The sequence below is a fragment of the Cinclus cinclus genome, chromosome 4 (genome assembly GCF_963662255.1).
Source record: "Cinclus cinclus chromosome 4, bCinCin1.1, whole genome shotgun sequence".
Classification (NCBI taxonomy): Eukaryota; Metazoa; Chordata; class Aves; order Passeriformes; family Cinclidae; genus Cinclus; species Cinclus cinclus.
Genome location: NC_085049.1, coordinates 8,606,201 through 8,632,175, shown reverse-complemented (window position 1 = coordinate 8,632,175; position 25,975 = coordinate 8,606,201). Strand labels below are relative to the sequence as shown.

At 40.5% G+C, this 25,975-nt stretch overlaps 1 protein-coding gene across 1 annotated transcript in view; it reads right to left on the bottom strand.

The window, feature by feature from the left end:
* NAMPT (nicotinamide phosphoribosyltransferase) overlaps nt 1-24,811 on the bottom strand; it is a 31,172-nt gene extending 6,361 nt beyond the window's left edge. The window contains exons 1-8 of the mRNA XM_062491613.1: nt 24,734-24,811; nt 12,243-12,399; nt 10,862-10,965; nt 8,305-8,433; nt 7,668-7,826; nt 7,194-7,330; nt 5,848-6,073; nt 4,555-4,674 (exon numbers count right to left, since the gene is read on the bottom strand). Coding sequence (XP_062347597.1) covers nt 4,555-4,674; nt 5,848-6,073; nt 7,194-7,330; nt 7,668-7,826; nt 8,305-8,433; nt 10,862-10,965; nt 12,243-12,399; nt 24,734-24,793 — 1,092 coding nt within the window. The 5' untranslated portion in view covers nt 24,794-24,811. The remainder of the gene's footprint in view (nt 1-4,554; nt 4,675-5,847; nt 6,074-7,193; nt 7,331-7,667; nt 7,827-8,304; nt 8,434-10,861; nt 10,966-12,242; nt 12,400-24,733) is intronic.
* Between the last annotated feature and the right edge of the window lie 1,164 nt (nt 24,812-25,975).

Genomic DNA, 25,975 nt, shown 5'->3' with positions numbered 1-25,975 from the left:
GCTCATAAAGGGCCAAGATTTGTTTCCCTGCCCTGTTACTCTTAGGACAGCCTGAAATGATGGTTATAGCCCCAGAACAGGAGCTCAAACTCTCTTCTAACATTTTACTATCAAAAGCAGGTGAGTAAACCAGAGTGGGTGAGACAGCAAAATACCATCCATCCAGAAAAACAGGAAGGTGAGAAGCAGAATGGAAGAACATCATCTATAGGGAACAGTGCAGAGTTTCAAAAATCAGCATAGTCAGAAATTTGGTCATAATTTGGGCAATCTTAGCATCAAGAAGAAATGCCAGGGTAACACTGAACAGGACTGTTTCAGGAGCTACTGATATCAAGCTGCTTTTTTAAAGGACAGCTAAGGCTCAGAAGAGGGGGAGGGAAATGAAAAACACAATTCCATTTTCAGACCGTGACAAGCTGGTAGTGTAAAGAGAAGAGGACACTAGTATTCTGTTTATGCACTTAGTCACATGCAGACTGTCTTCACAGATACTCTCAGTGTGAATGCCTGACAAAGGCCAATCAACAGGACACATGGACAGCAGAGGCAACCTTCTGAGGGCATGCTCAGAACCTTCCCACTACATTTCTGTCAGAGGTTTCCTCAGGAGAAATCTTATCAGTGAGTTTCTTCCATTCCAATGATAACAACTTTCTCAGCCTCACTTGGCAGGTCAAGCAAAATGAATCTCAAGCTCTACCACCACGACTTCCATGTGAACAGAACCCTTTGAAAGCTTTGTATCCTGAACAAATGCCCTCCTAAATACATGACAATCCTGTGGATTTTAGCAGTATGCATCATACCCTCTCAGTGCCAAGAGCAAAAGGATTCTTTATTTTCAGGTTATTAGACTCTCCTGGAAGCAGTTTAAAGAGGTACTCAGGGAAGATAAATGATTGAAATTAATGAAATTCTCCTTTAAGTACCTCAAAAGTAACTAAAGCTGACAAAGGAAGGGTAAGAAATGGTATTTTGTATACCTTCTATTTGAGAACAACGCCTAGTGGTGCCAGAAGAAATGAGATTTAACTGGGCCTGGATATGGACTCTACTTATCTGTGCTTTCTTTTAAAGAGGCAAGTACAGGTAAACTCCATCTGGCCTCTGATTGTGTCCAAACCCTGAGCAGACCTGAAGCTATGTGAACTGCTGGCCAAGCCTGAGCCAATGTGCTCTGCTCACCTCTTTGAGCAGCTGCAAAGGCCAGGTCTGACACTGAACTCACTTGAACGTGCCTGCAAGATACAACTACCTGGTACAAACAACATCCTACACCAGGGCACGTGCTGCTGAGGCTCCATGTCCACTGATACCTGCAGGGTAAGAGATGTTAGTGCACGTACAGCACAGCTGGGCCGTGGCTGCTCAGTCCTCTTGCCTGGGTGAGAAGAAAAGTGAACCCCCTTTTAGCTCGTGCTCCTGCTCTCATTTACAGATGGTTTGTTCATCTCATGCTACAGGCACAACTCCTCACTCACTTTGGGTGAAGAACTGGCTTCTAGCTTTCCACTCCAAGGGATTTCCTTACTTAGATTGATCTGGTGAGGAGGGGAAGGGAAACCCACACTAAGCTGAAAGACTGTAAGCTCTGACTGTACCAGTGACCCACAGCAAAGGCCCAGACACCATTAATTCCTTAGGTATGGAGGAGAGATGGCAAACAGCAGTAGTAATAGGGAAGATCTGAAACAACTGAAGCTTCCCCCAAAGGAAAATAATACAGAAGAATTTTTTTTGTTTCACACTTTCAAACCTATACAGGGAGAATAATTCAGGTGTCAAGGTTTTGACCAGCTTCCTCTGACCATTACGAGCATGATTAATGCATGAACTGTGACTCCAGATTAGAGGATTTATTTTATAAAGAAAATTAAAGACATCTGGAAATTGAATGTTCAAAGAAAATCCTTTGAAAGTGTAATATACTGTGGAGTTAGCAGATTGGAATGATTTTTAAAAGTGAAAATGCAAAGAAAATCAAAAAAGGTTCCTTACCTGTTCTACCAGCATCCCCTATTAAAACAAAGAATTTTAAAATCCAGTTTATACTCTGAGTTGTTTTCTATATTCTTGTTTCAGCTACTTTGGATAGCTAAAGGAGACTATTGGTCATTACCCGTTCTAGATTTTCCTACTGTACCCATTACCTTTCATCTGATCTGTAACAATAAATCATACCTAGAATTGAAAGCTGATATGGAATAATTGGAATAAAAATCTTGCACCTGCTACAAGAGGGGGAAAAAAGTTGGCCACCACAGTTATACATTGTATTTGTTCACGTAAACTCCTTTTGGAAAATAATATACTTCAGTGTTGGTTTGGTTTTTGTGGGTTGTTTTATTTTGGGTTTTGGTTGTTGTTTTAGGGGTTTTTTAATGTTGTGCCATTATCCAAATCTTCTTAAAGCCAGCATGGTCAAACCTGGGGTTTGCTGACATAAAAGGATGAAGAGATTAATGATATTTAAATAAAACTAAAATCAGGTTGCAGTATCATGGTAATTTGGCTCCAACATAGTTTGCTGCTGTCAAATCAAAACTGTCACTTCCTGCCCATTTCTCCCAGCTCAAAACAACAGCTAGTTTCCTTCTGTATAGTGCTGGCAAGTATTAGCCCCTTTTTAGGGTACAACTTAATTCACTGAACCACAAAACTGATCCCTTTTAGCTGACTTAGTTATGCTGTTACATGTGTGGTCTAAATTATTTTAACAACTAGTGGTACAATGAACAAAGCTGACATGAGGCACAGCAAGATTAGAGTCAGGAAGAAATGAGAAGGTGCCACTGAGCAGCAGTGATCTGTCTGCTCTGTATGCCTTGGGGATCTGGACCTTCTGCTCTCTTCTATTACATTTTACAGGTAGATGTCTCATAATCAATTACAGCTTCACAAGGAAAATATATAAACAGGAAGATCACCTGAACAAAGAATTGCTCATTCTGCCTCTCATCCTCACACATTAGCTGCTGCAATTTGTTTTATTGCTCTATTTAGAACATGGAGAGCAGAGCATTTTTCACTCTAGTGCAAAGATTTTTAAATACTTGCTTTAATATTTTAATTAGAATTGATGCTAGAAGACATCCTTGAATTTCGTCCAGTCTTAGAAGAAACAACCAGAGTTTCTTACAAGAAACAATAGTCCAGTTTCTGTCCTCTTACAACTCATGAAAATCTCAATCATAACATACTTGCCTAATACAGGCATCAGTCCTGTCAGATCATTGTTCAGAACAAACAGAAATGCTTTTCTTCTGTGTGGGTTTTGTTTTCTTTAATAGAGCGTCCTCCTCTGCTATCTAATGATAAGATTTTCTTCCCAGCTATTAACCTCTCATGCTTGTGTACTGTTAAGCATATTAGCATAGTTGTATATTCTCAAAAAGCCACATGGGACAAAAAAAAAAAAAGTAGAATTTACTTTAAAAGCCATTGGAAGGGGCAAAAAACTGCAGAGCATGACTGCACTTTAGTTAGTCTATCAGATTACAATCTCAGTATTAACTGCTCTCTGGGGATCTGAGTGACAAATCTGAGTTCTGTCACTGAGGTTCACATTGTGTGCCCATGTTAGACATACAGATAGCTTCACACCAACTAAAACCCAAAACTGATACCTCCCTTGCTCATAATTCTGAGAAGCAGCAAAAGTCACTTTGCTGAGAAGAACCTAAGGATGTGTCAGTCTAGAAAGCTAAGGCAAGTGTCAATAAATTCAAGTAAAATTAATCTTAACTTTATTCAACCTATTTCTGGTTTTGAACTCTAATCCAGCTGAAGTTGAAAGACTCAGGACAAACCAGACAAAGTCAAGTCCTCTTCCTCTTACATGCCCTTTGTCATCTGTAGTTCCTACAGTCTATATCTTTATAACCATATTGCATTACCTCATATCTACCTCTAGTCAATAGTGGTGAATTTATGACTTGTTTCAAGCATGCAGAATCTTCTAAATAATCAATTTATGTCTCAGTAAAATTGAAATTTTGATTATAGCTTAATCTTTTATACTTATTTTCTGGCTTCTCAACTAATCCTTATTCCACCAGCTGCTCAATCAATGAACTTGCTTTCCTTACCCTAGGTTTTAAAAAGTCTCCTTCAAAACCACACCTTCAGTATGTAATGACAAGCAGACTTCAGATGGTACATAACTAATGAGCCAAACCAGTTAATTACTACTATAGCCACAGCACAGTGATTATGCACTGTGCCTTAGACATCAATGAAAGGACCAAACACTGCCAGATTTTGATCTCAATTAGATTTGACAAGCATGATGAAAGCAAACAAAAGGAGAGACAGTGGAAAGGGAAGGGTTACAACAGGGGGATTAGAAAATGCCTTTAAAGTTTTTTATGCATCTTAGTATTTTCCTGTGGAGTTTTAATGAATTTGTTTAATGCAATATGATATCACTGCCAGGGGGCAGAGGTGGGGTCAACAGTCTCTGCTGCAACATCTGACTAGCTGTAACAGAGTCCAGATAAATATCAACCTTGCCAGTGTCACCCTGACACATGAACAGGATCTCTCTCCTACCTCTTGCAACGTGTTGATATCCACACCATCCCCTTGAATAACTCTGAGATACGGTGGCAACAACTTATAGCCTTTTGAATTCTCTGTAATGGGAAACTTCTTCCCCAAGATCTCCAAGACCTATTGAAAAGGGAAAGAGGACAGTTCAAAATTAAAATAAAAACTTACCATTCCAATAAAGAAACAATTTCCACATTTGAGTCATGCTTTTTCACTAAAAAATTAAAATAAATCCATAAATACACCGACATAATCATGCTCTAAATCTATCTACACACACACACAAAAAAAAAGCATGCCAGCCACTGTGGTGGAAGCCTTTAAAACAGTCAAAGACAATAGGGTCTTTAAGAACTTGAACCCTAGAGCTAATCAGAACCATGCTTCCACACTCTCTCCTTTGGCTTGTTGTGACTTTTTGTTCTTAAATGTGACAGCTGAAGATCCTGCTCTTCTTTTGACCTCCCTTAAGATGGTGGATGAGACTTTCAGCTTTTTATGATTTTGTAAGCCACAAATAATTAAAATGAAACACTTGAGCTAGGAGTTTTTCTTATCAGCTCTGATAAAGGTCATTCAGAGTTCCTATCTGTGATATGCCACTTATCCCAAAGCAAAGGAAAAAAAAAAATTAAAGCTGTATAGATCTAATTTGATAAAATACCAATATAACTAATATTGCCCCTGCCATCTTACTTGGACAATGCTGACAGTTACTCAAATTCAGAGATATCTACAGCTTTTATTATGCAACTTCAACAATCATTATGCTTTCTAAAGAGCAATAAGGGTAAGAAGCATTTTTCAATGTGGAGTCAGTGCCATTGACTTAAATGTACATCTTATAAAAGAGGGAAGAGGGTTACACATGTATTTGTAGCACAATATAGTGAATTGGCATGCCACAATACCTAAACTAAGGTAGTAAGTAGTAAGAATTTACTAGCACTCAAGTTGTTTCCCATTGCATTTGTTAAGAGACAAAAGTTTCTCTTTATGAAAGCACTCCAACATCATTACATCTGCAAAACTGGTAATTTGTAAAAGCTTCAAGAACCATATGCAAGAATAGGACTGATGAAAAATACAAAACTATTTGGACTGCAAAAGAGTTTCCATATCTACACCGAGATTAAGTAAACATCTACATTTTTCATAGGTCCAAATTAGCCAGCATCAAATATATACAATGCATACCAACTTAGATCATTATATATGTTTGCTAGCCAGTCATTACAAAACAAACAATTGTCCTCCCAATCTTGTATACAAATGGCTTCAAAAAAGGATTACCTTTAGAACAGTGTCAAGGGGATTCCCAGAATCTGGTCTAATAATAAGTGGTGCCTCTGGACTTCGGGCTTCAATTATATGCCTTAGGTCATCACCCCATATTTTTTCACAAGCATTGTAAATGTCATAGCTGTCACTAACCACAGATACAGGCACTGAAGAAAACTGTGTTACTATGTGTTCAAAAGCATCTTTTTCATGATCTTTTCCCCAAGCTGTTATGGTACTGCAAAGGCAATTGAAAAATTCATATTAGACTTGCATTTATATGTCATTCTCTATTTCCTAGCAGCAACAGTTCAAGACAATGATAAGCAGTATGATTACACGACAGCAGAAACTATATGTTTATCAGCACTGTGTTGCTTTGAGGGATTACAAATACACTATATACTAAATAAACAGATTTAATTCAGACAGTTTGGGAACCACAGATTCAAAAACAGAACATCTGCTCTGACAACTTCATGCTACAAAATAGAAAGTCAAGAACAAAGCACCTCACCATGTGTTAGAAAAATCTAAAGAAAACAGAATTTAATTTCTTTTCTAGCAGTGATATAAAATGAATATTCTAACTTATACAAACAATCTTCCAGAGGCACCTCAGAACATTGCCCTTGGTACAAGGCCACAAGCATAAACCAGAGTTGCTGAGAGCAGTAATAAGTTACTGAATGCAGTTGATCAGCTGGTCAGTTGAACGTAGCTGCTCAGACCAGCTGATATAAGTGACTTTAGTAACCTATGTGCAAAGACCTAAAAACGCTCTCATGCACAGCATAAGAGTCAGTGGGCATTGAATTTTTATCTTAAAATCCCAGCATTATCTGCTGTGTGGACAAGTCACAAATGTCTGAGATCAGTTTCCTTATTCTTAAGAACTCATTCACCATTCTTAGTGATTAAGCAAGGATTTAGCATTACTAGTTATACTGATGGGAAGCTAGAGAGCAACTGCCTTTTCTGGAGGGAGAACATGAACTGTTAGAGTCCAGAACTGCAACTCATTGAGTTTGTCAATTTATGATTTTATATTTAAAACAAAATTTGAAGTTCAATGTGAATCCTCAATATCTACAGACCATAAGCCTACAAGCTTATTCTAAAAAGACACCAATAAGAAGGTTATAGTTAAAAACATTTAAAATACATTTATAGCTAAGAATAGCCATGCTACTTACATGCCCCTAGAAGATACAGAGGCATCAGTACAGAACTGCAGCTTTAACAGCTGGATTACTCAAGGCTAATACTGTATGGTATATTTCTGGATACAAAGATGGGTAAGAAAGGAATTTCATTTTGTTAAGCTATTTTTAGAAAGGCTTAGACTAGTATCTTACCTGTGTTCAGCAGCTGGAACAGAATATCCTGGAACTGGATCTTTTGTACCATAGTACTTTTTAATTAATGCAATTCCTGCTACAGTGTCTGTTCCTTTGAAGTTCACCAAATGAGCTGAAGCTCCTATTCCTGCAGTCTGAAGAAGATGCAACTTTCAGTTTCCATGCCAAATACAGAAGCCTAAGTTCAGTCACCACCTAGCACTAATTTGTAACAGCAGGACTGACTCAATTCCCACTTATATTCTCTTCATTCCCTTACACTGGGAAGACAGAAAACTTCTTCCAGTCCAGTGCTCACAGTCCAGACATCCCCATCTCAGAGCTCCCCCTCCACACACAGCCCAAACACAGTGCTCTGTGCACTCACAGTTTCAGAGCAGAACAGGGCCACAGAGGTGAGCAGACACATGCTACAAGTCTTCAGAGTTAGGAACAATCAGACTTTTCAAATTGTTAGAGAAGCAGTATTACCTCTTGTGAAGAAACTCCTCTGTAGCCAAAGTCATGCAGTTTATATTCCAGTCCTTCCAAGCTGCCAGAAGTCTCCAGCAAATATTTGGCCAAAATCTTTTTCTGCTCTCTAGAGTTTGTAGCCACTGTGATTGGGTACCATGACTGCACAAGAATAGTCTAAAACAAAATCCATCACAATATTAGGTGCATATTTGTTTAGAGCTTGACAATGCCCACTTGGCATTTAATCAGACACAAAAAGATCTATTAATTTTCATTCCCTGTTCAGAAAGTACTGATGCTTCCACCAGTTTGCTTTAGGGCTTAAGTAATTAGCTTTTTTTGAGGTAGGCAAGGTATTGACCTTCTCAGGAGTTATCACTAGCAAGATACTGACACACAGTTCCCCCCATCCCCCTTTTTTATGGATGAAAGTACTGCTGTGAATCTCCTGTATGATTATTATGATCTCTTGCCAGGTGGGGGAAAAAGTACGTGCAAGATGACTACAGAAAAGAATTAAAACAGAAAATGAAAGTTGCCCTTTTAAGTCCTTTTTTAAAGAGATTTCCCTTAAAGCAATACAGGATTCAACCTTAAAATAAAGTGCATTAATATCTACTTAGAAGAAACATGTTAAACTTCCAAAACTTACCTCAATCCAATTTGTGAGCCAGTAGCACTCTGGATCTGTGTTTTCTACTGTGAAAAGAACATTTCCTCTGGGAATTACAGAACCCTCAGGAACAGCCTTTATTTCTATGGGAAGATGGCCATCATATTTCTGTGTAAGAAACAGTAATATTGTTAGAAAACAGGAAAGATTAGGACCCACACCTCTTATTTAACTGCAGTGGATAAAAGTCAGGCTATGAGTAAATAAAAGCTTTTCTTCTGCTTAATTTCTTTCAACTCTAAAAATAAACCCACCAGTCCAAATACATGAAAAAAATCCATATTTATGAAAAAAAGACAAAAATCCCGTAACTTAAAAACCAGTCTCTTTATCAAAACAAATGATGGTTATCAGTTGTATTCTTTGGGCAAATTGAGCCAGGAAGGCTTAAGCATCCTATAAAAATATGTAAGTTCAACCTACAGAACAAGAAATATTTACTATTTATTTTCTTCAGTGCTTTCATATGCAGTAAGCTAAAAAAAGTTTAGCTACTACCCAGACCTCTGAAAAAATCCACCAGATTTGTTTAGTTCATTTATTACAAGATACATTTAATAACTATTTAAGAAAGATATTTTCATCTCAATTACTCACTAAACATGAAGTCTCATACTGGAATGCCACTCTTTTGTCAGTCTTTTATGCCCAAAAAACTAAACATTGTGTGAAATATGCCTTTTGAAAAAGAGTAACCTGCAAATAGCAACTGTAGGAGAATAATTGTAACTTTCTGAAACAGCTCTGCAAGCTGTACTGGCAATACTGAGAATGTTTTGGATGATAATATATTTTGACAGAAAGCTTCCCAAGAGGTATCCTGTTAAAGGCAACAAAAATTGCATCAATTCAGAGGAATTACAGATTCATAAGTAGCATCAAAACATACTCTCCAGTACTCAACAGACATCAGAAATCTCCTCTACCTTACAGTTTAAAAGTTTATTCAAAAATGTAATAACCTGAAGCAAATTGTCTTTATATTCCACACAGGGTCTAGTTGTCAGATTTGGAGATGTATGGACTAAAAAAAGGATCAAATAATTTATTAATGACTGAATAAAGGCAAAAGTATAGTTCAGTGAAAAAAACCCAAACAGATTTCAAAGTTACTGTAGGCATTGATTTTGTTCATGGAAAAAGAAAGTGATATAATTGTGCCACGGCTCTGTATTATAGCCCCTTGCAAAAATTTTTGATAGACTTGACTTGTACAGTTCAGGGCTTACATGCTTCCAGCCTTTACACCAGCCCACTGTTGTCCAGGAAATCCATTCCTTTCTTTCACCCCTTCACCCTATCAGTATTTACCCATTCATTTACTCTCAGTGCAAACTGATATGTGTACACATACACACAATTTTAATAAGAAAACCTGACAAAGGAATAAAAATACACAGAGGGTATGCACGAATGCTTATTTTGACTAGACTAAAAATTGAATGGACTTAAACCAAGCCACATTACAACTCAGTGAGGACAGGCATGCAACATGAAAAGTGTATTTGTTCCGTTCATCCAAAGAGAGATCAAGCTTACTTTAACACAGATTCACAATGTAGCTTAAACACAAACATGGATTGAATTCATACTTGTAGTTGTTTGAACTGGATGCAAGTCCTCTACAAACCTCTCCATAACTCTCTCTTAGAAAACCATGAGCCTATTTACCTTGCTGCCATTTGTTACATTTAGTTGAAATTCACTCTTTTCTTGCACACCTACGGTCCACCCCGGTGGCAAGATGACATCCAGTTATATTAATAAGCAGATGCCACCATAAAAGTACATACAATTAGGGTATCCAGGGAAATATAAATGCAAAGGACTGAAAAAAGGGCTTTTAAATGCCAAAAATATTCACTCACCAGAACCCACAATGAAACTTAGCACTTAATTAATCTGCAGAGATTAGTACAGCTCTGATGAATACTATTAGTCTGAATCTGCTGCTTTTACAGAGAAGAGATGATTGTAATTACTTAAGTCTAACACTTTTTTAAACAAAAGGGGAAAAAGATAATTGTGAAAAGACTTAACTTTTGCGTGTCACAAGTGCTCAAGGCCTGTATTTTATAACAAAGTTCAACATTCATATACCTCAAAAATCTACAAAACAACTGAACAAAATGTGTATTTTCTGGAACTATTTATACACCCAAGAAGTTGTAATGCTTTCTGTATTAGAGTAAAAACTGTAATGATTAGAGAAAGAAATGTAAATGATGCTGCATGACATATGGAGCCCTGCCAACAAGCCCCCACTCACAGGAGCTAGCTGATGGCAGCCATAAATCCTTATTACCTGCAAAGCCTCATTTGGCATCTGAAAGGATGAAAATTACTTTTCTCTAAGGAATTACAATTATATGATTATTCTTCGACAGCTGCTACTCCCTGTACACTAAACATGAGAAACTAAATTTATCCAGTCTTTACTATCAAGATTAAAAGGAGAAACTGTCATATTTATTCTACAGCTGACTCAGAAATCCTTCACAATGATCTCCAAATATTTTTGCAATTTATTTTTTACCTCTAGAATATAGTTCCATCCCTTTTCATTGAAGACATCATCTTGAAAATGCTCCCTATATACTTCTTTGGCTTCCTTGATTTTCTCTTTGGTCACCACTTTACCTGGAGTTTCAGAAACAGATAAAAGCTTAGAAAGTTGCAATATTCATCAACCGAAAAAATAAATAACAAAAAGGTTCAGGCACAGCAAAGTTACTTTGCCTTCAACAAAGATACGAAGAAAATGCAGAATTATTAAACCAAACCTTACTTTTATGTTTTAAACAGATTAGAATGCTCAAGAAACCACGAGGGTAAAATACACTTGTGGTTTGCAGATGACTCAGGATAATTTGAGATTATTACTCTTTTATGACGGTCAAAAACCAGTCAAGAGTTTTAACAGTAGTGCTTTTCCCAGAGGAATGTGTTGATCGTGCAAGCTGGCACAGGCAGCAAAGACAGAGCTGGCACAAGGGTTAAGCTATGCCATTCCAGGGAGAATCCCCATGGACAGACTTTCCAACCAACCTTTGACTGACCACTTTGTGATAGGAACCAGCAGACTAACCACATTATTTGGATAAGCATGCTACTGCTATAGGGCCAGTCATCTACCTTAGAGAACAACCCTCAGATTGCTAAAGACAAAAGAAACAAAATTATCAAGTGTTTTGATTATAATGGAATTTCAATCTTTGGTGGAATTGGCAGAGATATTTATTGGATCAAGACAAAGATATGTGAAATGCATGACTAAAGTTTTCCTTTAAAGTTTGGCAGAAGGCAACATGCACTCAGGTCAGAACAGGTGATATTTGTACATAAGGCAAAAAAAGCAAACAGGATCTTAAACAGCACCAAAGAATTTTCAGATGTTACTCTTAAAATTGTCAGTATAAAAACCACTTTCACATGTAGCTGCCATACTCAATGGTCTAAGCTGAGGGCCATCCACAAATTAAGGAAAATTAAAATTTAATTTAAGGAAATTTAAAACCATTATTGTTTTACACAGTAAACAAACAAGCAAATACAGAACTGAAGTTAATATTCAAAACACAATGTATTTTCCATCAAATCTTTTATCTGCTTGTGACTCTATTGGTCTCTTTCCATTGGTTTCAATTTTGCCCACTGAATTTGGGATGTGAACACCTTTTCATTTTTAATACACCACTGGCATAAATAAAGATAGTACAGAGGTGTCTGGATTAAGAAGTCAATACCAATTTATGAGGGTGGACAACTCTTTTCATAATCACATAAATAAGATATTATGCACATCACTACTTGTGGTGTATCAGGATAACCTGGAATTGTTTCAACTATAAGACTACAAGCCTGAGAAAAAGACATTTAATTAGAGGAAAGGTTTTACTGGTATTTGAGAGAGTTACCTTTTAAATATTTATTCAGAATGTACTGCAAGCCATAAAAAACTGTTTCTTCATATTTCACTTTCTTTAATTTGGAATTGTCAGTCTTCTTTTCACGACATTCAAAGTAGGAATATACTTTGCTTGTGTTAGGTGGATATTGCTTGTAATGTGTAACCTACATCAAGAAAAAATTCAGTAAGAACTCAAAACATCACTACAAAGCCCAAGAGAAGTCATATTTGTACATTAAAGCTTAAAAGTAACTCCCAGCTCTTCTGGACTGTGATTATTTATCCATTCACATTCAACACAAGTCTTTAGGGAATTTCCAGGTTTTTAACCTCCTTCAATTTTCAGTTCAAAAGACTGTCTTCCCTTTGTAATTCTTTGTTTCTTTATCACATCTTCTTCCCCGAGATTAATCTTCCCCTCCCCTGATGACTTTGATGAACTGGGAAAGACACTGGCTAGGATTTTAAGAGCAGCACTGAACACCAATGTTCTAGGTCAGTTTGCACTCTACCACACTTTGGCTAAGCCTAATAGCCTTGGATTTGCCACTACCAAATACCTGCTTGTATTTGAAGTTTTGAAGGCTACCATGCCATAGCTCAGATTAAAAAAAAAGCCACCCAGACTGAAGAAGGCTTTGGCAATGGCCTTTACCCACGTGAGCAGAGAGGGTCTCTCAAGCCCTGGTTACAGCAAAGCCAGTTTACAAACCTGCTACTGTCAATAATGCTGCTAAAATCTACATGAGGTTTGTACCTCCCTACAAAGTTTGCTAGATGGAAGTTTTTTTCCAAATTTGAAGAAGTTCACATTCAACATAAAGGAAGCATGATAGGTTGCTGCCTTTGTGTATTATGAGGAAATTGGTCATAAAACACACAAAGTTATGCCGAATTCAACTATTACAGCTTTTCAGAGTTCCTGATAGTAAATATAGCCAAAGTTTACTTTGAGTACTAACAGCATTTGAAACAAGCACACTCTAAACACTTAAACAGTCTAAACACTTAAAACTTTAAACCTGCAAAATTTCATATCCTAATGTGTAAAAAGCAAACACCATGCAAAATCCTTAATTCCATATTAAACAAAAAGAATATGTAATGACAGAAACTTCATACTATCAATATATAAATTACAGAATATACAAATCAAGGTAAGGTATCCCAAAAGTTGAAGGTATCAAGAGTTTTCTTAAATTATGATGAGAAGCCTGTGAACAAATCTATACATTACATAAGGAAAGATTGTTCCTACAGCTAAGAAAGCAACATCGTATATCAGAAAGAAACTCAAATGATGGGAAACTCATGTCTGAATTTTTTTCAAACTCCCATATTTACAGGTTAGACCATGAATTCATTATATATTTCTTGCTGTTACTTACTCCAAATAACCTTAAAATTTTCTGTTTCAAATACCACAAGGAATTGGAAAAGGGATAGCTTTATTGCTGCTCCCTTCTTGTCCCGATTTTTAAAATATATCTCTGACATTCTCAAAGAAAAGTATTTGAAGGTTGCCTTACCCGTGTTCCTAAAACTGTAACTTAAAGGATTTTAAAACAGCAATTTTCCTTCTCCGCTCAAATCTCTATTAAATCTAGTATTTCACTGAGACTGGACAATGAACTACTCAACTGCATATTTTGGTTCTCCTGTACCAGCACAAGGCTGTTTATGGTTGTGTTTCCAATGCTCAAGGAAACATTCAAGAAAGGTCAATTTAAAGATCATTCTATTGTCTTTGCTTGTATGAGGTTTACAAGGCCAATCAAATAAAACCCAAGCTTGTCATTGCATGACTTCAAACAAAGCATGGCACCACAGGCATTTAATGGAGCACAAACCTATTCTGTTACAATTCCACAGCCGCTCAAAAGCGCAATGTTTAAGAGTAGCAATGTTAGACCCGAAGACAAAACCTGGCTTTTAGATTTAGTTCTAGCTATTAATAAATGTCTCACTTCATTAATTATAACATGCCCTTTCCTAGCTCTATGCAGAACTTCCAAGAAGTACATGACACTGCCAGCTCGCAGAAAACTCTCTGCAGGATATCATCACACTTAAAGGAAAACAAAATCGCCGTACAAAAGAAAACACACATATCATCCTCTCTTCTTTACTATGGAGCAGACAAAAATAGGTTCCATTTGACATGTCTTTCTAACTAATGGGTATATGAACACAAACACACACATAAGTATGCATACAAAGCCCTCACGAGAAACTGTATTAAATGCACTCTAAGAAAAAAGTACTGTAACAAATCCTTAAAATGCTCATGCACTATGAAGACATGGAGAGGGGGAACTCCTTCCCACTGGTGCCACCAAGATAAGTTACAGCAATATCACGAAAAATTTTGCTTTTTATGACTGGGACTGGACTTCTCAGTTTGTGATTTCAGAGTAAAGGCTCAACAAAGCCCAGCAGCTGCAAGTGTGCACAGCAGATGTCCCAGGACCAATTCTCCACATGAATATCTCAATTCCTTGTGGCAAGCTCAAGAACAAACCAAAGCAGTGATGCTGTTCCAACAGTTCACAACAGTTCAAACTAAACAATGAAAACTAGATCTCCGTGAGATAGGATACTCAGGTTTCTTTTAAAATGTTTATACAACTTACCAAGTATGGGCAAGATACAGAAGCCAACACTGTCACCTCTTCTTACTGCATTTAGGGACTTACTCTAGCTCTGCTTTGGAGCATGATCACAAAACATAGTGCTCTGGCTGCAAACCAGAACCTGAGAGCTGAAATCTGGCTGAAATGCTAACAGATTTATCCTTTATACAGCATACCTGGGAACACAGCTCCTCCTGACTACTTTGCTGACAGTTTCAACCTAAAAAACCCCACTCAAGTTCCACAAACATTGCATCACAGGTTTAGCTATCTTTTTGGACGTAAGATTAGATCTTAACCTAGAAATACATACTAGCTAGTGTCCAGAAAATAGTCACTTCTAGGGATTCAAGCCTATATGAAAGTTTTGCGTTTGACAGAAATATTTTATTGATTTAGTAGCTTTAAGTATTTGAAGGAGATAAGGAACTAACTTCGCAAGTCATGTGTGTAGTATTCAGTTATACTCCTCACACATAAAAATCTATTTAAACGATAAAAACACACATCCTGGCAATTAAAATATTTACATCTGAGCAAATCCTACAGCTGCAATTTTAAATATGCTTTTTTGACATTCCACAAAGCTGCTAGTTTTATCTACAAAGCTGAGGCACCCTTTTAAATATTACTCAATAATTAAAGGCACAATCACAATCTTTAAACTGCCACAATTACCAACCACTGCTTACTTGAAGGGGGCTTATAAGAAAGATGTGGACATACTTTTTAGCAGGGACTGTAGTCACAGGACAAGGAAAGATGGTTTTAAATTAAAGAAGGGTAGATTCAGACCAGATATAGTATTTTTTTATTATTATTATGAAGGTAATGAAACACCAGAACAGGCTGCCCAGAGGTGATAGATGATCCATCCCTGGAAATACGCAAGATCAGGTTGGATGGGGCTCTGAGCAACCTGATCTATGTCTTGGCTTGCAAAGCAGGATGTGAGCAAAAGTATGTATTCTATCACCATCTGTTGAGACCAGGTGGGGCAGTGATCCTTATCCTTTATCTCCATGGGAGATATTCTCTGCTAATGGGCCACCTGTTAAAACCAGGTGGGGCAGTCATCTTCATCTTTTCCACAACCCATCCTCCCTCCAAGTGATATCTCCTGTTAATGGGCCACCGAGTCCCACTGCATGACTGACAAAATTCCATCATCCCACTGGGAGATGCTCCAGCCAGGAGGAGGTGCCAAGCATTTCCTACCTGGATAGAAGCTGAGATTTGGAACACCAAAGCAGCCTTTTCCCACTGGATTCCAGAGGAAAACTGGACCTTTCCACATCATCACTGGACCTTCAGAGGAAAACTGTACCCTTCTACAGGAGCACTGCTTCAACAGAACCACAATCTGTCACTGCAGGAGGACTACAGCCACCATTTAATGGGACTGCTACCAACACCCTGACTGACTGATGGGGTGTCAGGTTGTATTCTGACTCTGTCAGTGTCTGGGGTTTGTTCTTTGTAACACTGTATTTCTATTTTAATTTTTCCTAGTAAAGAATTGTTATTCCTACTCCCTATCTTTGCCTGAGAGCCCCTTAGTTTCAAAATCTTAATAATTTGGAGGGAGGGAGGTTTACATTTTCTATTTAAAAGAGAGGCTTCTGCCTTTCTTAGCAGACACCTGTCTTTCAAACCAAGACAATCCAGCTGAAGATGTCCCTGCTCATTGCAGAGGGGCTAGACTAGATGGCCTTTGAAGATCCCTTTCAACCTAAAACTATTCTTTAATTCCATGCTGTAGAATCTATGTATGTTCTTTGAACTTAAGCACAAGACCTACAACTCCTGCTGAGTTATCTGGCCATCTTTTTTGCTCCTAAGCCTTCAGACAAGACACTATACTTATCAGGAATATCTGCCCACAAAATGTCACAGCAGCTGATTGTGTTAGCTCTCATTTCTGGACTTCCAGGACATGGGAAGGAAATAATACCCATTTGCCAAAGTTGTGGTCAAGAGTTTTGGCATGTAGTGAAATGCCTGGTGATAAAAAACAGTGTGAAAAAAAGATAAATGTGTAGGAGTGAGAACAGTTCACAGAAGACACAAAGAATGCCACTGAGAACAAAACAAACCAACCAATATGAAAAAGCCCAACACAATGCTATAAGGCACTTGGGCGATGAAAACTATGCTTCAAAAAATGCCTGATCTTTCCTTGTTGTCTGATGAAGACTTGCATCTTTCTGTATCCTAAACGAGAGTAGAAAGAACAACCAGAGGCAATGTATAATATTTAAAATTAAATTTTATGTGACCTAGAGATCGAGACGATATTGATAACTCTATATCAGTTAGCTTTCAGTTAGGGAATGACAGAAGCAGGACTTGTAAAGATAAGCTCTTGATAAGTAGGAGTGACTATAAAGTCAATAGGAAACTCCTCCTCTTCAGGAAGAAAAGAACCTCCTAACCAACAAACGGAAAAGCAAACAAAAGCCTCTACTGCGATTAAGAGACCCTTACAAGAAAACAACTCCCCCAAGTATCTTCAAAGGCCTTTTGATGTTTAGTTCAAAGGCTGTGGTTTAGGTTTTGTCTATAAAACAAGTGACAAACAGCCTTGGAACTACTACCTACAAGATTACGCACTATGACTGAAATAGAGGGCTTTTATTCTAGTTGTGAGAGCTCCTTATTAAATTTAATGCAAATAAAGGTATATTCTGAACAGAGAATACCTCCACAAGGATTACATCTCTCTAACTAAATCAAGTTTTTTGAGGGAAAAAAACATGAAGTGTAAATAGCATTTAGATCATCTATAGACAAACCCACCCCAAACATTAAGAGTTAAATTTTAAGAAAAAGGAATTAATGGGTATTCATCACAAAATAGGGATGACCGAGGTAAATGTTGCATTTTTCTAAACTAGATAAGAAGACTTTCAACATAAAAATATAAATATTCTTATAATCTACAAGCTTTGTTGGACAAGATAATGCAATGAACTTAATTTAAAAGGTTATTTAAGCCTATATAATTCAACCATTTGAGAACATGGGAAAAACAGATGTGATGTGAGAAGTCAGGTGTGACTAAAATATCTACTGGTGGATATTCCTGGTGCTCCCCTAGGTCAGATCCCAAGGTGAACCAACAGAAAGATGCTTCCAAACCCTGTCTTCAGTGAAGAAAACAACTCCCCAAACATCTATCCAACAGGATTTTGCCTGTACTGTAACTCTCATGTGATAAGATGATACCAGTTCAAGTAAGACACCATTTGAACTTTCTGGAGCTACTTTGAAAAATCCTTTGAGCAAAAATGGGTACAGAACAACCTGGTCACTGAACCCATGATGCCACTCACAACCATGAAGAAGCAGAGGGACAGGTGGCAGGTAAACCAGAAGTAGCATGGCCTGGACACTGGGCCACTTGGCCAGGACACTGCAGGTCTTCAGCATGAGAGCCCTAAGCACAGGTTTGGTCACTGTACTGCAAGCCTTGATCTACAAGAGATATTTGGGGGATCCTCAGCCTCCAGTACATCGTGCTGAGTTAGACCATTTTAGTGCAGTGGTACTGGTGGTTTACACTGGGGAGACTTCTGCAAAGCACCCAAGACCTCCATAAATTGTGGTATTACATATTATTTGCAAACATTGTGGAAAGAGGCCATGGTATGAAATACTGCTTTACCTAAACCTTTAGGAGATTTATCCAACAGAGCAGCTAAAAGCAAAGTGTGTCAACAGTCTACATGGAAAACAATACTATTAGCAACAATGAGATGAACCAGGACTAAGGAGCAAAGGAAGTGTCCTATCAGATACATCTCACCGAGATGAGATGGCATTGTGACCCTCTTCAGGAAAAAAAACAACACAACTGTGACTAGCAGTTATATTCAACAGAAATGCTTTGGTAGAATTCAAAGCAATCACACAATACCACAACAGTAGAAATGAAAACCAAACCAAAAGCCAGTGTGGTGAAATTATACATTTATTTGAACAAGAGAGGAAATGTTAGAAGAATCAATCTTTAATAACTCAAGAGAAAGGGCATCCAAGAACAGCAGGTAAAGAGCAAGACATTTTTAAGTGAGTTAAAAAAAAAAAATCTAAATAGTCAAGTACAATCATATTATTTTGATTATAGAAGCTTCAGATTACCATAGGAAAAAAAAAACACCCCACGCCTTAAAGAGACCTTATTAGAATGCATAAGATTGAGACAATATTGAAGAACCAAAGTGAGAATATTGAGAGATATCTGCTCTTACGAGATGAGAGAGATAAGATAATGTAAGTTATGACCAAATGATGACCTTGTACCACTTCTAATGTCTCTGTATTTGAGTTCATCCATCATTTTTCATATGTGTACTGAAAAATAAGAGGACCAGAGGTGAGAAAAAAAGAATTTAAGAGACCAGACAGTACTATGAAAAATAAGGAAAGCACATGCAAGCTACTAAATTCTTATGGAAGCTGCACATTATCAGCAGAGATGCTATACATGACCCAGTCCACATTAATTTAAAACACAAGGTTCAAGTGTAAGCACTGGAACTGATTGTATTCTAAATTTTTCAGACAAAATACATTGCTTAAAAACAGCTACATTTAGATACAGTAGATTACTTTACCACTAAAGATTTACATGGTTTTTGTTGTGGTTTAACCTCAACTGGTAATCAAGCCTGCTTGCCACTCACTCCTCCAAGTGGGATAGGGGAGAGAATTGGAAGGGTAAAAGTGGGTAACTCATGGGTTGGGATGAAGAGTTTAACAGGGAAAGTAAAACTTCTCTGCACATAAGCAAAGCAGAACAGGGAATTCAGTCATCACTTCCCATGAGCAGGCAGGTGTTCAGGCACTCCCGGAAAAGCAGGGCTCCAGCCCATGTAGCAGTTACTGAAGAAGACAAATGCCACTATTCCAAACGCTCTCCCCCGTTTCCTCCTTCTTCCCCCAGCTTTATATGCTAAGCATGATGTCATGTGGTATGGAATATCCCTTGGGTCAGCTGGGGTCAGCTGTCCTGGTGTCCCCTCCCAGCTCCTTGTGCACCCCAGCCTCCTTGCTTGTGGGATGGTGTATGGGGCAGAAAAGGCCTTGACTCTGTGCAAGCTCATCGCTCAGCAAAATCAAAAATATCCCTGAATTATCAGCAGTTTTCAACACAAAACACAGCCTAATACCAGCTACAAGAAAATTAACTCTACCTCAGTCAAACTAGCAGTTTTACATCCAAGATTATCACAAAAGTGATGGCAAAATTCCTTATGTTTACTGTTTATACATTTGTGACAAGTCAGCTGTACTACTGCACATGCTGCAATAAGTTTCCTGTTCCATAATGAAAGAGGAAAAACATTTACCTTTTCAACAATGAAAGCTGCAATGGTTCTAGAAGGGGTTGCTTTCCATTAATTTAAAAATTGTCCGAATACTGTAGAGTTGCAGTGCTCCTTTCGAGCAATGGTGTCTTGGGGTTTGTAACAGGACCATGTGACTGCAAATCAAAACTTGGAAGATAATGAACCTAGAGAGCGTGAAGATTGTGTCTTACAAGAAGTGTCGAGCCAGACGTTTCCAATGCTTTTCCACTGGCAGAATTACAGGAGATAAGAGAGCATGTTCACACTCCCACCAAAAGATTTTAATTAAGGAAAAAAAAATATATATATGGGCTGCTGTAAAGAATATTTTGCAGTCATTAAGTGCTAGTCAAACCCAGTAGGCTGAAGAGTACTCCTGTCTGTTCCCCACATACCTCTAGCCTTCTAAATAAAGAATATACAGGCTGTCAGAGCCTAGAATAAACACACTCACGTGAAGTGCTTCGGAAGTCAGTGCTCTCCTACATCCACGCAGAGTAATAGAAGTCATTTGAAGTGACAAACACTTAAAATTCAACATGTAAGGCATACAGAGTTAAAACATATATTCTGGGTTTCCTTGAAGCATCCAGAATGAAATTAATTCTGAAACGGATCTCATTTACAGTCTAGATAGTAAGTCAGCTCCTCCTAAGAGGTAATTGCATGGCAGCTTATTATAGCTATCAGCTTAATTACCAAACATGCCAAGGAATAGTAATAGATCTCATTGGCAAAAGCAAAATAAACTATTATTACTCCAGCAAACAAGGTTCAATCAATATCATTTCCCCACTTGCAGCTCATGGTCCATCCAACCCAGGCCTGGCCTGTGCCAGTCACGGCTGTCTTCCCACAAGCTGATCCTCTCAGTACAGTTTCAGACTACATACACACTGAAATTATTTTTTGCCTGTGCTGAAATAAACAAGCATAGCCTAAACAGAGCACTGGGAATCAAAGAGAAAGAAAATGCAGAGGAGGTGTGTCAACAATGTCAGACAAATGAGGCACTGAGGGGCATGGACCTTTCACTGGGGAAGGGCAGAGAGTGAACAGAGCCCCACTGTCACAGATTGCTATAGAGCACTGTACAATCTATATAGAGCTAGCTATATGTATGCAGCTATATAAATTGTGTCTTGCTATAGACACAAGACTAAGACATCACACAGCACAAACAGGAGCCTGCTGACACCCCCCCTCACTTGCAGCTTTCTATCAACAAGGACTTTGACTTCAAACACTTCCCCTTTTCAATAATGCCAAGTCCCCTAGCAGAAAACTTCACTAATAGAAATGCCATTGCAATACTGCACATAAAGACAATGAGGTTCCCCAGATAACACTGCATCGATGAATCTCTTGAGAGTCTCATGATCAGAAGAATTAAAAAGACTGCTGTTACTTATCAGCATGTTGCACACACACCGTACCATATGCCCATGCCCAGACTCTGAGGGGATGGCATATAATTACCAGCATAAAGGAGGAATTACACTTTTGGGGAATTTGTAAAAGGTTAAGAATATGGGACAAAGTACACAGGAAGAAGAATATAAGTGATGTAAAAACATTTATCTTGTTATTGGGATTAGATATAAACTGTATAATTTGAAGCCAAGCCTCAAAATCCTGGAGCACTTGTACAATTGAGTAAGATCCAGTCTATAATGGAAGCTCAGTACTGGAAACAGTGTGTATTCACCTACTGGGAACTACTCTTGTCTAAAATACTCACTTTACTAGCAATCAGCATGATACGCAGCAGTTTTTCCAAAACATTTTAAGATTTTGAAACTGAATATTTTATAATCTGTTATTTAAAAGGAAATGTCCTGTGACACACATGCAGACAGGAAAATAGTGTAGAAGGTGGGAAGGTTGGATAGGCTCTCAACAGACAAATCTTTGCCTACTACATCACTTTCTTTCTGAAACTGTGTAAGTACTAAACCAGTAATGAGTTGTATTTTCACCCCAAATTTCCAACTGCAGCAACAGAGAACTGGGACACTTGAGCACTGGAGCTAGTGCTCAAACTAACAAGCTGTGACAGATATGACCCTGAGACACCACAACTTTTTTCAGATGGACAACTGCCTAAACTAGGGTTGTACCACTCAGTATGGTCTGCATGTATTTTTTTCCTTCACAGCTGTTTATTTCTATGTGATTTTTGTCACCAACATTAGCTTGTATGGACCAGAATCTACTGCAATTGGATCCCCATGTAAACTTCTGAGATGATCCATGTTTTTTCTCAGTCAAAATGTTATGTACAGACAGCTCTGCATACACAAACAGATGCTACAGTTGTGGATACAGCAGAACTATTAAAAAAAAAAAAACAAAAAAACCAAAAACTCCCCAATCAACTCTCACTTTTGCTTTAATTGCTAATAAGAGTGTTTGGTAACTCCTGTAAAAAGCTTGACATTGCAAACTACGAGATATTTTAGTGCAGTTTTACTGAAAGTGCTCTTGCTAAGTGTTTCATTGATTAGGAAATGACAGTATCATCCAGGGGGAAGATAAGTGATGTTTGCTCATATTACCTAACAAGATAAAAGCAGCTACTTGTTTAAGCATGGTTCAGAGACAATGGTGTTCTTAAGATTTGGAAAAAAAGCATATAAAAAGACAGACAATTTGAACAGCCCTAAAAAAGCAACTGAGGGGGGTAACTGTTCTAAATATAACATAAAATGCTCCTAGATGCCACAGAAAACCTCATCCAAATTCGGTTTTGAAGTGGGAAAAAATAAAAAAGAAGAACACCTCAGACTTTTATTTGATCTCTTAAAGATTTCTACCACTCCTGGAATGTAACCAAGTCATCTATACTATGAAACAGCAAACAAAACAGAAACAAACTGCTTTTCTGTCACTCCAGTGTGTCACACTACCGCCAATCCTTGAGCACACCCAGAGAATTTAGAAAAGTAGTGTGCAAAGTAAAATAGATACTGTTTAAACCAAAGCCTGCAGCATTTCATGTGATTAGTATCAGGCATGGAAAAAAGTGTATCTTCCAGATTTGAATAAGTTTGATAACAAACACTTGAAGCTAGTTCATAAAAAGCACTGTAGCCAGATTACAGCCTGAGTGGAAGCAGCTTTGCAAGCCCTTGATCCAAGATTTATCAGCATCTTCCCACCTTCCAAAACTCCTTCAAACAGCAACAATAACTGTGAACTTCCTTTATATCTTAATGTAACATATAGCAATAACAACAATAATGAAAATAATAATAGTAGTAATAATATCACTACAAGCCAGCAGCAGCCACATAGTGAGATTTGTACTTTGGTAGTTACTCAGTAACAAGACCTAGTCACAATATAGCTTTTGCTTTCAATTTCTCTATCCAGAAGTACCCTCATCCCTGAAACTCATCCCAGCAGCTCAACGCTCAAAGAGCTATATCACAACACATGCTTTACAACGATAACCAGGACTGTTACTGGAGTTTTGTTCAGGCCACCAACAACCTCGTCGACATTGCAAATGCAACTCCTGAAGGAAATACGATCGTTCCAGCCAAGGAGAGGCCGGGCACATGTGTCCAGCCAGGCGGGGGGGTCACGCTGGCTCTGCCCAGGATCTGGAGGCTGAGCGCTTACAAGAGCGCGACGCTGCGCAGGGGCAGGACTTGTGCCCGGGCACACTCGGGGCGAGGCACGCCAGGAGCTGCCGGCTCAGAAATCACCGGGTCGGAGCGCGGACAGGGCACCTGCACTTTGACTCTGCTGTCAGCATCACTATTTCCAAGAAACGGAGGGAGGGCCGTGCCGTGCCGTGCCCCTCTGAAGTAATACCTTGCCTAGCGAATGTGACACCGCAGCGGCCGGGAGCTATGCACGGGGCTACAAAATACGTATTTGGCACCAGCCGGCTCCCGGAGCGCGCCGCATCACCGCCAGGCACACAGCCGCAGGCAGCGACCGGCGCGAGTGGAGCAGAGCGGGAGGGACGAGACCCGGGAGAAGGGAAGGAGTGACCGCTCCGCGGCAGCGACACGCGCGCCCTCTCCGCGCCCGGCCGGGGCGGGGGGCGAGCAGCCCGGCGGGGCCGGACCATGCCCGGGGTCGGACGGCCCCCGCCTCCCGCGTGCCCGCCATGGCCGACCCCGCGCCCAGCGGCGGCGGGATGGCGGCGCCCACCCCGCCCGCTTTCACTTTCTTTTCTGGCCCCGCCGCCACCGCCCTCCCCGGGATGCGCGGCCCCGGGCACCCCGCGGGGAGCGCCTCGGGGATGCTGGGGGCGAATGGGGCAGCACCGGCCGGGCCTCCGCCGTCCGTCCGTCCCCCCCCCCCCCCCCGCACGGCCCGGGTGAGGCCGGGCACCTTCAGTGGCACACCGGGAAATCTCCCAGCTCCAGCTAGGGGGACACGGGGCCGGTGGCGGCGGGGCCAGCATGGCTCGGGGCCCCGCAGATGGCGCGCCCCGGCGAGTCCGGTGCCCGCAGAGGTGACCCCCTCTCTCCCGCCCGACTGTCCGCGCCCACCTTGTAGGAATCGGTGGCGAGAAGGATGTTGAACTCGGCCCCCGCCGCAGCGCACTCCATGTCGCCGAGTCCGGGGAAGCGCCGCCGCCCGCACGGACAGGACCGAGCTGCGCCGCCACCGCTGTCGCTCGGAACAGGGGGGAGCGCGGAGAGAGGGGGGCGGGGCGGAACACGGGATCGAGGGCGCTGATTGGCTGCGCCCCTCCGCCGCCAGGGGCGGAGCCGTGAGGTCACCGCGGGGCGGGCGGGGCTGAGTAGCAGAGCGGGCTCTGATTGGTCCCGCCGCCGGTGGGGGCAGGCGGGGAGCGGCAGGCGGGGAGCGTCCCGCGCCGCACGTTCTCTTTCTGTAGGTCTGGGCGGGGCCGGCTCGGTGACGTCACCGCGCCGCCGGCGAGCGCCCTCCGGCTGCGGCGCGCGCTCGGCTGAACGGGCGGCGGGGCCGGAACGCGCGTGCGCGGGGGCGCGGTTTCGGTTTTTCGGCAGCCGCGGTTCCGGCAAAGGGGAAGCGCCGGCACCGGCACCAACACCAACACCAACACCAACACCAACCTCCACCCACATCCGCACCCCCGCTCGCAGCCGCTCCCGCCCGGCCGAGCTGAGCTCCAGAGCAGCCGCTGCAGTCTCAGCAGGGGCTGGGCTGATGCCCGTTTGGGAAAGGAGCTCCCGGCCTTTCAAAGCACACCGATCTCCGTCCACCTCCGCTGCCTGCGTTCGGCACCGGCTGTCTCAGTGGAAGAAAGGGACTCTTTTTGACACAAAATACTTCCGAGCCTTCTTCAAAGTTGCTGTTGATCAGACATTACATATAAAGTTACACCTGCTTTCCAAAAGCGTTCTTTTCTACTCGTTATAATTTTAATTGGTATCCTAATTCGAGTAAATACGCGATGTTTTGGAACCGTATTTATCTGGTATTGGAAGGGAGAAGGAGGAGGAGGAGGAGGAGGCTGGGGTGACTTCATCACTCTACCAGCACCTGGCAGGGAGGTGCAGCCAGGTGAGGTCGGGCTCCTTCTCCCAGGGAATGGGAGAAGAGTGCGAGACCTCAGTCTGCAGCTGGGGAGGTTCAGGTCGGGCTTGAGGAAGAATTCCTTCCCGGAGAGGGTGATGAGACATGGGAGCGGGCTGCCCTGGGAGGCGGTGCTGTCACCGTCCCTGGGTGTGGCACTCCGTGACACGGGCTGTTCGCCATCCGTGGTGCTCGGTCAGAGCTTGAGTTCGCTATCTCAAAGGTCTTTT